Genomic DNA, 15,902 nt, shown 5'->3' with positions numbered 1-15,902 from the left:
CAGCTCACAGGAAGCAACAAGGGCACTATATTCTGGCAAGATGAGTGGGTATTTTCTGTATTAGCTGAAAATGTTCTTAGGCTAAAAAATAAAACTTACTGTAGCCTCCGCATCTCAGGACTAGTAAGCTGCAATATATAAAATTTTTATTCATGGATTCCTGGGTTTACATATTCTTTACCCTTTTGACAAGCAAAATCTACCAGGTGGGAATCTGACAGAGGTTCCAGACCGCACAAGAAGTTAGGGCAAATTTCCCTCACAAGCAGCAATAAAAGTATGACAAGAGTTCTAATCTAACTTTAACAATTAACTGAAATTTGAATAGAGTCCCACTTTAACCTAATTGAAGCTAATTTATAAATTATATTACATTATGTGAATTCTGTAAATGTAGTTCAATAAAATTAGATTGTGCACCAAACACATATCTATGGCCAAGCAAAATAAATATCTTAACTGCAGTTAATACCACGTGTCTAAATATAAAATCCAAATGATTCAGTGCACTCAACCTTATTGCTCATATGTGGTTTTCTTAAGCTGGCCTTACCCTGCTTGAATCTCATCTGTTTCCCATGAATCTGCCACAGAAACATTTGAGTACTGACATGATACTTTTTTTATTTGCACTAACATACATGTTAGTGCAAATAAAAAAAGTGTCACGTCAGTACTCAAATGTTTCTGTCGCAAGTACACTTAATACGACTACAATCACCCCATGAATCTGCCAAAATTTGAGCTGTTGGTGGTGCTGCCAACACAACATTTGATTGAGAAATCAATGGAGCCGGGCAGAAAAAAGTTGGCTGTACTGCAGCCAGATCAGCTGCAGTCACTGTGCCAGGTGTATTGATTTCTCAAGTTTAGCCCAGCTTATGTGTACTGTCAGCTTTAGTTATTTTAGCAAAGCTTCCAGCTTTTAGTAACTTTTAGTGTTATACCTATAGCTGAAATGTGTTTTAATAACTAAAAAGTCAGTTTTGATGCCTGAGAGCAATAAGTGTCTGTACTCTTAAGTGACTGAGCCTTTGTCTCCAATTAGTTGCATCCTGAACTGCTAACGAATTGTTTCCTAAGTAAAGTACCCAGCTGGGGGATTCCTGAACTAAAGATTGGTTTAATTTGTCTCTTTCAACTCTGTGGGTGATGAGCGGGAATGTTCAGTTGAGCTCGAGAGCTTTTGTAGACAAATCTTTAGGTAAACTACAAACATACAGCTCTCAAAATAGTATGTAATATAACATTTTGATTTCATGCAACTTTCCATTCTTTACAGTTACAAGCACCAAGGTGATTGTATGCTACTCTGTTTTAAGCCTCTTGTACCCTTTTTAAAAAGATGTATTGGCACATCTATCATCCATGTAATTAACGCCTTTACATTCTCCTAATTACTACCATTTATCTAAACCTGATGCAACTTATTCTACAGCTTTTATCAGTGCTTCTGTCCTATAAAAATACAAGTAAACCTAAATATACCAAGAACTCCCAAAAGCTCATTAGATAATTTAGTACAAGCTCATTTCCATAAATGTTTGCAATGTTTGCTTTTTTTTAAAAGCTACAGAGATCCAGTTGTTGTTCAGAAATGGGTATTAGGTTTACAGTATACAACACTTAGAGATCATTTATGTCACATATAAACTTGCTTTCCAGTTTTGCTAAATTACTGTAACATATACACAATAAACTAATAGGACAGAGAAGTATTAATGAGTAAAACTGTTTTTTTTTATGGCTGTTGGTTCAAAACTAAGGAAAAGTAATCAAGAAAACCAGCAGTGACAACTGACAGGATAAGCTGTTGACTCAGAGTTTTTTATGCATTTTTCCAGGACAGTCCAGAACTGTTTCTGTTTAGTGCAGAACAAACACTTTCTTTGGCCCAAATAAAGCAATGCAATGCATGATGGCTATGTGAACTATTGGCAGCCCTGGACATTGCTCCTTAACCACTTCCCGACCGGCCATTGCATATAAACGGCCGGACGGTGGCAGTGCAGGGTCGGGTGGCCGTTTATAAACGGCCTCCCCGCACCCTGGTTGTGCGCGCTTCCTCGGAGCGCGCAGCACCGCGATCCGGTGCCCACTGTGTCCTCTGGACACCGATCGTCGGACGGGACCGCTGTACGAGGTCCCAATCATGTGATCACTGATTGGCCAATCAGTGATCACATGCAAAGTAGTAAACAAGATGTCACTTGTGACATCATTACTTACTACGTGTGAAATCTGTGAATGATCACAGAGGTCACATGGTACAAGGCTATTCACAACAGCCTTGTACCATGTGACAAGCTGTGACCAATCACAGCTCACTCAGTACTTCTCAATGAGTGCAAGAATGCACACACAGAGAAAGAGAAATGATTGCTTTTACATCCTATAGGGGTGTAAAAGCAATCAGTGTAAAAAAAAAAAAAAATCTTCATCACCCCCCACAAGTAGTACAGTGTCACCATGGTGACACTGTACTGCTAGGGTGACAGTATGTAAAAAAAATAAAAAAAATAAATTAAATAATATAAAAAATAAAAATAAAAATGTAAAAAAAAATGTTTAAAAATTATAATTTTTGGTTATAAACTAATTTGGATTTTTTTTTTTACTAAAAAGATAACGGAATAAATTTTGGCAAAGATTTATGATGAAATAATATTTATTTGCAAAATGTTATAAAAAAAAACACTCTTTTTCAAAATTTTTGGACTTTTTCATTTACATAGCAAAAAAAATAAAATCCCAGCGGTGAATAAATACCACCAAAATAAAGCTTTATCTGTCTCAAAAAAATGGTAAAAAATTCATTTGGGTACAGTGTTGCATGACTGCGCAATTGTCATTCAAAGTGTGATAGCGCTGAAAGCTGAAAATTGCCCTGGTCAGGAAGGGGGTAAAAGTGTCCGGTCTGCAAGTGGTTAAGTGAGTAGCCTACATTTTCAACCAGTAGGTGAAGCAGCAGGCTTCTTTTCAAATGTTCAACAAGCTAATCTTTAATGATTTGCTGATGAAGCCTGTACAGTAATATACAAACTTCAATTGCTTAGGCTGCTCCCACTTCTCTGTACAAACTTTCAGTTCCAGACAGTCTAAAAGGAAACTGCTTTTGCTGTGCTCTCTCTATAAAAAGCCATAATGTTCTGTGACATCAGTTTCATTGGCAATCCTTGCATGTGTATTTCTAAAATAAATATTTTATATACATAATTAAAAAAAATAAAATATCAGTTTAAAAACTTGTAAATAGGGGGAGTAGAACAGGAGGTAGAAAATGTACTTCTCTTTTACATTGATGAATATTTTAGTGCATTCTGGAAATATAAGGTTTTTAAAGGACAAGGTCACTTTTTTGCATTTTTAAGTAATGCAATGGTAATGTCAAAGTTCTCTCTGTTTGCCCCATTAAGTATTTAACAATGGCTTCATTACATAATTGCTTACTGTATGGGCTTTGGTGATGGCATCATCATTTGAAGAAACCGCCTGAAGAGTTCTCTGTCAGAGACAGGTCTGACTGTAAAAGTGTGACAAGAGTGCTACTCTATTTCTCTCTAGTTTATTATGATGGGAGCCATGGTTACATAACATAATGGGGCAGATAACTGAAGCTATTACATAAAAAAATCAGTTTGAATATATCAAGAAGTTAAAATGGCAAAAGGCGTATCCTCATGGTATGCCCTGGACTCCCAAAAGAGGTCAGTGGCCTTAAAGGCAATTAAAATTTTATTATTTAACATAATATGTTTTGATGTAAGGCTCAGTTAAAAGTATAGTTCACTCAAAACTAATATTTTGGTCATGTGTTAACAGTGAAGTATCTAGTACTATTCTACCTTTTCCACCTATTGTAACTGTTGCCTTGTAGCAAAGTAAATTCATTCAACAGAGATATTGCTTACCTTTGATCGCCATGACAGTTGGGTGGACCTTGAAACCAGATGTAAAGGTATTGACACAAGAATGACCAAGAGATATAGACTGTGAATAGGTGAATTCATCTGCCAGACATTTTCCATAATAGAAACAATGCTTTGAAGTGAAATTACTTCTCTTTTCTTTCTTTTTTTTTTTTAAATGGCCAAGCCTTCCTAATGTTGCCTGTAACCTTGTATGTTATTTCATATACACATACACACTGAGTGGACTATGGTGTAGTTTTAAATGCCTTACTTGTTTTCAAAACAGCAAAAGAAGAAGAATGATAAGTCTGCAAACAGGTTTGTGAGTTCCCCTAACCTAAGTGCAGTGGAGACTGCCGTAATGGGAAACGGACACCCTACACGCCTGGAGCCCATTCCAAACTCACCCATCCACGATATTGAGTTCAACAGCAGCAAGCCTCTGCCACAGCCTGTACCACCCAAAGAGGCCAAGACCTTTTTGAGGTGAGCACTGCCTCGCCAGCCCAATTGTCACTGGTCATGAGAGTGCAGCTATAGCCTTGAATTGCAGCTATAGCCTTGAATTATTTTATATGGCTTCTGCAACCTCTTTATAGTGCTCCTTTTTTGAGCATGTAGTGTACTCATGTCAGTGTTTGCTGAGTGCATTGTATAGACTGCGGACTGTGTTGCATTTTGTCATCCTTCTGTACCTATTTTGTTTTCTGCACATGCAGTGCCTTTTGCATGCTTGTATACATATTTATTTGAAACCATTTTATATGCATGTTACTGGTGTTGAGAGTTTTCTTTCCTATATTATCTAGTGTTCAAAATACCTGTTGTGTAAGTTATCCTTCCACATATCTTACCTAAAATCATAGCTGTGTTTTTTACTCTGGCTTAGACACAAACTAATAGCTTTGTTAGTCTATTCTGAAAGTCAATGAAAAAAAATTCATGGATATGTTATTCACATTTAATACACATATAATTAATATATTTTGTTTTTATATCTGAGTTTCAGATATAAAATATTACACTTGGAGGCATATTTAGAAAAATAAAGCGGTATTAAAAATATTATATTGCAGATTACCATTTCTTACATGCATTTCGGTGTTTTCCTCTATTTTTCATCTGTTGTCAGCCATTTGGTCTGTTACTTTGCAGCTTCCTTAAGTGACAGAAGGTTAAAAGAGAGGTAAGGCCAAAGCTCTTTTGGCCCTATTTCTCCTGGGGATGACAGAAGTGCATTTCTTCCTGCACTCCTGTGGCCTGTATTCGGTCAACAGCGGGCTAAAGCCTACTGTTTGATGATGTTACTGATCCGGTCCAGCTGGTCCAGACTCTGGAGAGATCCCGATCTCCATGATGGGAGTGGCTGGCTTAGGCTCTCAGCGGCTGGCTGAAAAGCTGAGCCAGCCGCTCCCGCCCCTTCCACAGCCCAGCGCTCCAGTGCGTGCTGAAAGGGCAGTGCACTTTGACTGTGACTGACAGCCATCAGCTCTCTACACAAAGAGAACTGAGTACAGAGTGATCACTCAGTTCTCGGTGTAGAGACAGTGGGGGCCAGTTGCAGCATCGGATCAATACTGCATGCACCTAAGTGAGTATGTAGGTTTGTTTTTTTCATAACCCCAACTTCTCTTCTAAGACAAGCCATTTACCTCTGATGGGTGCTTACAGTGGTCAGTTTTATTCACTTATCCCAAAAGGAAAGAAAAAAGTTTTTCTGTAACTGCTTATAAAGTGTTAGCTGGGGTTCAACTTCAATTTGTTAGTCAAGTCTATCTATGTCCCTTTGCACACAAGGTGTTTGCCCAGCTCTACTAAATACTTTTCCTCCTTGCAGCAGCGGTTTTCCAGAAAAAATGCTTGATGCGTGTAAAGCGTGGCTAGAGTAATAATTTGTAATGGCCATTGAACTGAATTAATGCTCAAGCACTTGACGTGCCTAGTATTAACATAAATTTAGACATGTTTACAGATGCTAAGCGTTTTTTCTGCCAAAATGCTAATGCCCCTTAATGCTCTGGCAGTGACTTTTTTCTGCCTTTCAAAGCCTATGTGTGCATGGATACATAGGCTAACATGGAGGGGCATTTAGAGTCAGAAAAAAGAAAAAGACCCGACTCCCCTAAAACCAGCATTTTCAACTCTCACTGTGCATGATGCTAGAGCATCTAACACTACCCTCTCCCCAGATTGACAGTGCTACTGTGCAAAGGTGTCTCCATTGCTCCTTCAGTGAAGCGGAAACACTCTAAAACAGTAAGTATATTACTGGCTGGATTACCAGGTGACAATAAGTGATACAAAAAGTAACATTAATGGAGCTACCACATTTAAGGAATGAAAAGCTACAAGTTATTTAACTTTTGTTTTTGTATTTACTACCATTTAAAGCGGATTTATCTCTGCAGATTATTTAAATGGGCTCCCAGGAGCTGTTAGCCATAGTGTGCTAGTATGTCTGTGGTTATAAGTGTCAAGGATTGAAAACCACTGTAAGTACTATGGGCTGTATGAGATACACCAAATGTTACTGAGCCCTGAATTACCTGTTACAAAATTAGAAATCTAAATGTTGGGCAAACATAACTTGATCCAGTTAATATGCACAACAATTCTGGCCGTGTTTGCACTTTATAAATATGGTAAAGCTTTGCCCGGCCATCCAGTGTTGGAAAAGTGGTGACTGGTCAGCAAATATATTATTTGCTGTTTTCTTTTTAAATATGCCCCTTGGTAAAGCTTTTTAAGGTGGTAGTAAACTCTGCTTTTGAACTTTTACATACAGGTAAGCCTATATTAAGCCTTACCTATAGGTACAGTGAACATCTCCTAAACTTGTGGTGTTTAGGAGATGTTCACACTGGATGCAGCCGGTGACAGTATACAAGTGCCGTCCTTTCAGAGCTCTGTGCCGTAAACTGTGACTCCCATGCACATGTGCGACTCAGTCATTCAAAGAAGCGGAGCCAGTGAACCCAGAAGGAAGACCAAGTGAAGATGGAAGCCCTGTCAGCAGTGACAGGGCACCGCTGGATGGCTTCGTTCTAAGGTAAGTCTTTCATAATGTGCTAGTATGTGATACATACTAGTACATTATGCCATTGCTTTGCAGGGGATTTTTTTTTTTTCTGAAAGACCGCAGTTTACTACCGCTTTAATACAGAAATCCAACTATATGAAAGAAAACTAATTATAGTGCATATATTTTAATGATATATCTAGTATATATAAAAACAATAAATATATTTCTTTAAAAATACAGGAAAGAATACTGAATACACCATTTACCATTTCAGTTGTGTTATTCGAACAGTGCATATTTTTATGAGCATGGATATAAATGTTTCCTTAATAAATATTTTGCATGCTGCACATGATCAAGTCCTCCAATGAATTGTCCATGTGTGCTTCTTTATATACAATGAAATGTTGTATAGTAAACTTCTGTTTAGTGGACCTTAGTAATAACATGCAGTTTCTCCCCATGTAACACTACAGTTGGACATGTAAATGAGCACTTCCATTCAACCCCACATCAATCTACTTATTTGTTGTTTCAAGTGTGTTATAAATAATAACTGCATGACACAGCCAGGTAATATCAGTGAATTGAATGTCCCTGGTCTGATAATTTAATGTGTTTTGTGCTTACCAGATGAGAAGTATACAGTGCTTGTTCAGCACATTCCTGTGGAACGTGGCTCTAATACTTCTCACAAGTGATTGTTCTAATTAAAAGGAGACTAAAAGAGGGGCTTCAAAACAGACCAAAGGCAAATAGGACAAATAACCCATTACCTATTTTTATTTTATCTAATGTAAAGGTGTTTCCCAACCTATGGTAGCCTGTGCTGCTGATGTATTGCAATGTAGTGGATGTGCAGAGGTGCCACACAAGGACAATCTAAGGGAAAAAAAGCAGTATGGATTTTGGCTTGTTCTTTGTGCTTGCAGGTTGTGACTAAGTCTGCCTTCTTGCAGCTCCTGTGTGCCATATGTATAATCCTGTATACTTTGTAATGTTTCTTTCCTTTCTTTCTGGGATTTAGCCCTCCCCAGAATGAGACTTCACCAGTGGCATCACCAGACCCGCAACGCCAGGAGTGGTTTGCGCGATACTTCACTTTTTAAGAGACTGTATTTGATTCTTTCTCTCTTTCTATTGTGGCACAGCTTTGATGTGGACTGTTAGTACAAGCATGACCTTTGACAAATCCTTATGTGACCAAGCTTTGCCGTAAATGCTGTCTGTTGAACACTGTGAGCGAGAGTCTTTGTCGCCAATTGGAATTGCACTGTCCAACAACACTGTATTTTAATTTCTTTTCAATCTGTGGTAATCTCATTAGCATTTTTATTGAGCTATGTTTCCAGACTTTGGAAAACCTAATTTTGTAGGATAACTGTGCTACCTCCTTCCCCATTAAGTTTTTTTTTTTTGCCAGCAAAATTCACCATATACTTGTTTCAGTGCTGGGATGATCATTATATTGCACTGACTTTAATTAATTGCCTTCTCAAGGGATCTAGCCACAAGGTGAAAGTGTTTAATTTCAGTTTTAACAAATTTCATAGTTTGACACCAGAAAATAACAATGTGCCTGGAGTCAGATTCTCAGCTTCTGATTGGTATGTATATACTATGTATGGCAATTGTATTCCTCTTGTAACAACCTTGAACCCTGAATCCCGGTGTGTTATTTCCTATGGAAGTCACTCTTATTATATATACATATATATAAATATATAAATATTTTTCTTATATGAATTCATGTTTGAGATTTTTTTTGAGATTGTGTCTTTGTTTTTATCCAGTGTCTCTTCTTATCTTGCGTACATTTTCTGACATAAATATAACTCAGTGTTGATTGTAAATTCAAGGCAAGGTGTCAGAGTGCATTGCTAACCCACCTGCCCAACCCACGTTTACTCACCTTAGTTGTGCTGTGATAGCACTTCATTGGAATTGAGAGTCAACCCCCATGCAAGATTTGTGTGGTATGGTGACGGTGCCTACAAAATGGTTATGATGTCACCCCATAAACATTGTATCATGGAAGGAGGTCAATCACTTCCCCATACCTCAAGTAACTAGTTTTTTCTCCAGAGCTCTGATGGAGTGATAGGAAGGATGAACATAAGAACGTTTGGCTAGCAGATGGCTGTCACTTTGACTTGAATGCGATGGCAGAGTCTCTTAAAAGTATCAAGACTCCACAGACTTCTTATAAGTATTTAACCTGTTGCCTCCACAAAAAACATAGGTGCAGTGGCAAAAGGGTGGACTTTAACATCCACATGCAGCACATATGTGTCACTGGGGAGCTGATGTTTCTGTGTAGAGAGTGCACTCACTGCACACTCCCAGCACAGAGACCGAGCTGTCAAAGACAGCTCTTGGTCCCACTAATGATCGGTAGCTGGCAAGACACCGGCTCCTTGATCATGTGACCACTATGCCAGTGACAGTGGTCACATTATCGACATTCCTTCCAGCCTCCTGGGCATACAGACCCTATTAAAGGGACACCATGGCTGGGTGGGATGAGGTTTGTCTTTTGCAAACCATAGAAAAGATGGTTATTCATTGACTTTGTAAAATAATGAGGAACCTGGATAAAGGTTTCCAACAATGGTCCTTTACTTTTTCTCTGTGGGTGGTGATCCTGGTGGGTGGTGCAGCGATAAACATATCCTCCCTATTAGTACTTTAATGCTACAAAGAACTCATTGACAAACAAGAAAGCTCAGGACTTTGGGTGGAATGGTGCTTAAGATCAACATTTACAGGAAAACCAACATTTCGTTACAAATGAAAATTTCCTATGTCTCTGGATGCACAATTCTAGCAAAGTTTTCAGTTAAGTAAACTGATATTACTTGGATCTGATCTGTGATGGGCAAGATATCATTCTGAAATGTTTGTTAGGGGTAGTGGTGAAGAGTGAAACTCTGTGCGAGGTCCAGGGTTTGCATTATGCCACTTATGTTTGTGCATGTTGTGTTGTTTCTTCTAGTGTTCAAGGTTTTTCCCTCACTCTAAAAATGAAGCTGAAGCTATTGTGGAAATAAAAGAAAATTGTTCAATCCACTTATGCAAATATTAAACAAACATCAAACTCTCCTGATATCAGCCTCTGGTCCAGCAGACTGGGATAGGGAAGGCCTATACTCTGTGTAGGGTTGATTTAATATGAACATGCTTAAAAGGTGATAACCCCATTAGTTTGCTGCTGCTTCTTCTACAATGCAGTGTGACGTGTAAAAACAGGTCAGCCCATGTTCCTACTTTCTCCAGATTCTGATTTATACAGTGCTGGTTCTGCTCACTTACATAGGACAGAAGTCTGGCATCCCAGAAACCCGAACTGCAAACCACAAAAATATTCCAGCAAAATATATTTCTCAAGGTACAAGTAATGATACTGTAGCCAGCTCTCACAGATTACTGTCAACATTTTCTAAGCAATCAAGAGTATATCTTAAAGGATAAGTTCACCTTTTATATTTTCAAAAAAATGCACATGATTTTGCTAGTAAAAAATGTGCATTTATTATCACTGGCTGTGATTGACTCTCTCAGTCAATGAGGAGGGAGAGTCCCCGGAGAGCCGAGGCTCTCGTGCACATCATTGGATTGAGATGGGGCTCAGGTAAGTACTGGGGGGCTGGGGAAGCTGCTGTACACAGAAGGTTTTTTACCTTAATGTATAGAATGTTTGAATGCATGAAGGTAAAAAACCTTGAGCCTTTACAACTACTTTAGGCACAGCACCCATTATATGTTTTTTTCTGTATACATTCTGATGACCCTATAACTTAAGAGGAGGGTACACAGTTGGGTGCGAGCAGCTTTATCTAGATAAGTAGTCCCCCTGGTTTTACAAGCACAGGATATCATTCTTATTATTATATAATAAATACTGAAAATTGTGAGAAAAAAACCTGTTTCGCTTACATTCAGTTAAAATATAAATGCCAGGACAGTGTGAAAACCCCCATAACAACCCCTTTTTGGAAAGTAGACACCAAAAGGTGATGTCATTTTTGCCACAATTTTTTTTTATAATATGAAGACATATGCTAATATTGAGGGGGATAAAACATGAAGCTCCATAATGATGCACTAGGTACAGCGCATACAAATCTTACACAGAGGAAGGAGAGTACCTGTTTATCTGCACCCATCTCTCTTCCACAGCCATCCAAAATACACAGATCAAATTGTATTTCTCAGCTTCTCAGGAGGCAGGGGGTAAGGATCTGACTTCTCACATTGCAGGGCACAGACACAGTAAAAGGAGGGAATGAACACACACACCTCTATACAGTCCTATAGGAAAACATGCAACCACCTGCTGTGTCCTGTTGAAGGGGGGGAGTCTACACCATGGATTGTTTGATGTCAAAGAAAACTATGAAAAGAGACTCATGCAGGTAGTAAAGGAAGGAGAGAGTGAGCAGGATCCACACTTGATGCTATGGACTGAGGAAAGTATAAACTATTTGAGATTATGCTATATTCATTTTTTGTTTCATTTTCATTCAATTTTAATTTGAAGTTTGCTGCCTCTTTTTGCACAAAGGCTTGTTGCTGCGGGAAAAAGTTGCATCAATAGTCTCACATGATTGCATGCAATTAAGGGCTTATTCAAAGCAGAGTGCATATGTGTTGGCATGCAATATCGATGTGCATTGTGTTTTGCATGCACTGCTGTTGTATTTTTGCTTTTTTTTTTGTTTACAAACATTTTTATTAAGAGGTAGACTACAACAACCGCACTGTTAAGTGAGGTAGAATAGACATTTTGAGAGATATACATGAACATTAAACAGAAACACAAAATACAAGTATAAAAAGGAAAAAAGAAGACAAGTACACGAAAAAAATAGTCAACAATATCAGCAGATCAAGTACAAAATCATCTAAGGTTAAATACAGAGAAACCCATTAATGACATCAATTGAGTAATAGATGTCGATGTGTCTTCCAACCAACCCACTTAAATACCTTTAAATAAGTGCAACCTATCTAGCAATGTATAGGGAATATGTTCCATAAGCATAACCACATCGACTCTCCACAAGACAGCAGCCAAAGGAACCACTGGAGATTTCCAATTAAGGACAATCGCCCACAAAGTAGAAGTGCAAATGGTATGAATCAGCCTCATTTGGTTATCTGGGATCCCGAAAGCGACACTCCCAACAAACAAACTTGCAGGGATAAATCCACCGGAGAATCTGTCAGTGCAGATACCACCTCCGAGATCCTACTCCGGAACAGGACAGGACCAGAACACATGCACCAAGGTACCGGCAAGGCCACATTCCCTGAAACAGAGGTACGATGTTCCCAGAAACATGATATGAAGTCTGGAAGGGGTATAATACCACCGAGTCAATACCTTCAGGGCCATCTCCCGGACTGAAAGAGATCTAGAGCTCTTCGGTATATTTTCCACCATAGAATCCCGGTCCTCATCATAAAGTGCAATACCACAGTCAAGTTCCCATTTCCATCTATACAGAGGAGGCAAGGGAAAGACAGTATTTAAAAAGAAGTGATATAACTTGGAGATAAGACCCCTACCTCTGGGCGAGTCATAGCTGATATGTTCAAAAAGAGTTATCGGGGACGAGGGCGTCAAACCAAAGTGAGAACTAAAGAAATGTTGTATTTGCCGATAGAGAAAATATTCATGAAGGGGGATATCAAATAAGTATATTTTCTATTTTGTTAAAAACACTACTTTAATTTGGCTTAAAAAGTGTGTCACAACGTGCTGCCTGCATAATTTTTTCAGCCACTGACAAAATAGAAAACAAGGCTTTTTGCTTTGTCTACAATTTGGGACTTCTTTGACCAAGCCAGCCTGTTGCATGTGGTGTGAACAAGCCCTCAATGTTTTGTAATGGGTATAGCAATGCTTTAATTTCTTAATCATGAAAACTTTGTGAACCAACCACTCTACTGCACAAACTAGGTTATTGTATTGTCTAACTGGGTTACAAAATTGCAAAAAAAGTGTACAATACTGCCACCTCCTGTCTGGAGAAAAAGGTGCAGAAAAGTTATTTTAAATCAGGGCAAACCTCTGTTGCTTGGAAATAGGATGATAGAATAATAAAATGCAAGAAATTAGATTAAAAAAAATCTAGCTTAGGGATGACAGAATAAAATGCAGGAAGTGGAAAAGGAAGTTTAGTTTTAGTAAATTTCTGTAATTTTAATAAGAACTAAGCAAACTGCCTGCAATGGAATTAGCGAGTTATACAGCATGTAAATGAAAATGAAAAAGTGATGAAAATGAAATGAAAATCAAAAAGATGTGATCTATACAAGTTATATACTTACAAAAACAAAGGGGCTGTTAAAGTGTACATATAGCCAACAAATGTTGTTTAGTTTGGTTAGAGTAGGAAGGGGTTAAAATGTGTCAGTTTATGTTGTTCTTTCTGTGTCCATTTCTGAGATTTCTCCTTACTTCCTGTCTTGGAGATGAAATAGGATGTGAGAGGAAATCTCTCCAAAGTGAGGAAAATTCAGTTTTTAGACAATTGTTCCCTTAAAAAGATTTGACTTCCCCTCCTGTTCTGGTATCAACTATAACATTTTAGATTTCAGTTGATTTCATTTTCCAGTATAAGCCTTACAAAACATGTAGGTTTTACACTACATAGCATTGCTGTGGAAAGTCCAGAGCTACTGCTCAGAGGAGATGCATGTTGCGCTCCACCAGGAATTGCTGCCCTTACAAGGGTTTCAGTGCAGATATCAAGGCACCACTTCTTCTTGCATAGCAACTAAGCCTGTTTCATACAAGGGGCCAAATAATGGATTTCAGTCTTGCATCACTTAAAGTAAACCTATGGCCAAGCTATAGACATTGAAAATGCTTACATTTACTTAACAAGCAGTACATAAGCTTTAAAACATGCTCCCTCAGACCTCTTTAGCTGTATGTACTTTGGAGCAATTTATTATCAAAAATCACTTTAGAATCTCTGAGGTCATGGGATTGGTGGTTTTTTTGCATGCTGGCAGCTAGTTAGTGTTGTAAAGAAATGTAGGCTGAGCTCTTTCTGGAGAACTCTTACCAACACGGGAGCATATATTTTTTTTAACAGGAACTTATCAGTTCTGGGTTAATGGTCATGAAGGAGGACAACGTTGGTGGGCAGGAGCACTGTGTACTGAAGTCAAAGTTCAAAATTTTTTTACAATTTTGTTTTACATACTGTGACCAGAGCAGTGCAGTTTTACCATAGTGACATTGTAAAGCTATGGGGAGGTGATCAGGATTTTTTTTACATTTTGATTGCTGGTAACAGTGATGATCACTGTTTTGTGCAAAACGTTTTATGAATGGCATCCATTCTTTGACATTGCGTACTATTGTGGTAGCTGTGATTGATCACAGTGATCACATATTACAGATGCACTGTGATTGGCCCTGTCTGTAGCATGTGATCACTGTGACCAATCACAGAGATTGTCACAATAGTACACAATGAACGTCTATGAACGAAAGCCATTCATTGTGTACAACTGCCATGCAATAGCTGTGATTGGTCACAGCGATCACATGGTACCAGGGCAGGTGGACACAGTGGATGACAGATCAAGTCAAAGCACAGCCACTAGGGCGTACAGGAGGCGTGCACCTGGAGGATGTCAAATGATGTCCACCCAGGATAACAGTACTCCTGCTCGGCCATTTTGTTTTACAACAGGCCAGGTGGGAAGTAAAAAAAAGAACCATATTGCTAAAATACATCACTCTAAATCACAGCACTGGTTAGTCCTATCTTTGGTTGCAGCATACTATGTGAAACCCTCTTAATCCATTTCTACTTTTTTAGTGGGACACACTCTAGTAGTTGCCAAGCATTCTGGATCTTGCAGGACACTCCTGGTAGTTTGGACACTGTTTCCCAATATCTGTGTCCCATTCCACAGAATCTGGAACACTGGGCACCTGTTGAGAGAACTGGATGTTGATTAATTGCATTTTCCCCCAGTGCCCACTGGCAGGGACATAAGAAGACAACAGGTGAGGGAAGAGTCAACATGATGTGCTGCTATCTGGGTGCATTTGAATAGCTTTGGTTGCTCTGTAGTGTTTTGGTAGCTAAATAGGGGACATTATAATGTGTTCTAAGTTAAAACAAAGTAGCCATGTCATTTCTGTACAACTATGTTTCATATTGAGAAATAAAGATAATTTTATATACATATGTCTCTTATAGCCAAATAAAGTATACATTGCCTCGGTGTCTATGATATTTATTTGAACATTGGTCATATACTGAAAGGCAAAGGTGGTTATCAAACCTGCCCAAACTCAAAAAAGCCTATGATAAAGCTACCAGGGGCATCTCATGGGGCCCCCTACTGACGCCAGGCCCTCGGGCAGTGCCCGAGTTTCCAAATGGTCAGTCTGCCCGTGTACAGCTATGCTACCCCATATAGTAAAACAAAAGTGATAACTTCTATACACATCTCATCCATACAGATACCTAGGTGCTCCAGTCATTCTTCTGGATACAGGTCCCAAAAAGAGAATTAACTTTGAATATACAGTATTTGTCCCATATAAAAGAGCAATGGACAAAAGACATATGCAAATCCGTCTCATACAGAAACAAAAATCCTATTTTACCTTAGTGCATGTCACACTTGTACTATGTACTATATATCTGTTCTATGCAGAGAAATAAAGGTGATTTTACTTCAGTGCATATGACATTCATATTTGCCAAGTGTCCTGGATACTGCGATGCTCTACTGCAGTATCCATGTCTCACAGTCTGTTTTGCAAGATGCTATGCACCATGCAGTGTCTGTGGGATGGTAAATACAGGAATGCCTTGTGTATTCCAGTACCTGGGACTGTTACTCCAGGCTGTCATGCAGAGTAATCTACCAGTATAAGTAAAATTAGAAGAACGTGATTATGTAAGTAACCATCGCTTAATCTTGCCCTC

The 15,902-nt window shown here is 38.6% G+C and overlaps 1 protein-coding gene across 6 annotated transcripts in view; it reads left to right on the top strand.

Moving 5' to 3' along the window:
- Window positions 1–8,679, top strand: part of FAM184A (family with sequence similarity 184 member A) — a 327,003-nt gene extending 318,324 nt beyond the window's left edge. For 5 of the 6 annotated variants that reach the window (XM_089652182.1, XM_089652183.1, XM_089652184.1 and 2 more), the window contains 2 exons: window positions 4,198–4,397; window positions 7,961–8,679. In XM_089652182.1, coding sequence (XP_089508308.1) covers window positions 4,198–4,397; window positions 7,961–8,042 — 282 coding nt within the window. In that variant the 3' untranslated portion in view covers window positions 8,043–8,679. The remainder of the gene's footprint in view (window positions 1–4,197; window positions 4,398–7,960) is intronic. The other variant, XM_089652187.1, reaches the window with a different exon arrangement.
- The last annotated feature ends 7,223 nt before the right edge of the window (window positions 8,680–15,902 follow it).

Source organism: Staurois parvus, unplaced genomic scaffold (assembly GCF_062004578.1).
Source record: "Staurois parvus isolate SC_StPar_1 unplaced genomic scaffold, SC_StPar_1.0 ptg000672l, whole genome shotgun sequence".
Taxonomy (NCBI): Eukaryota; Metazoa; Chordata; class Amphibia; order Anura; family Ranidae; genus Staurois; species Staurois parvus.
The sequence above is the reverse complement of the archived record's forward strand: the minus strand, read 5'-3'. Positions and strand labels throughout refer to the sequence as shown.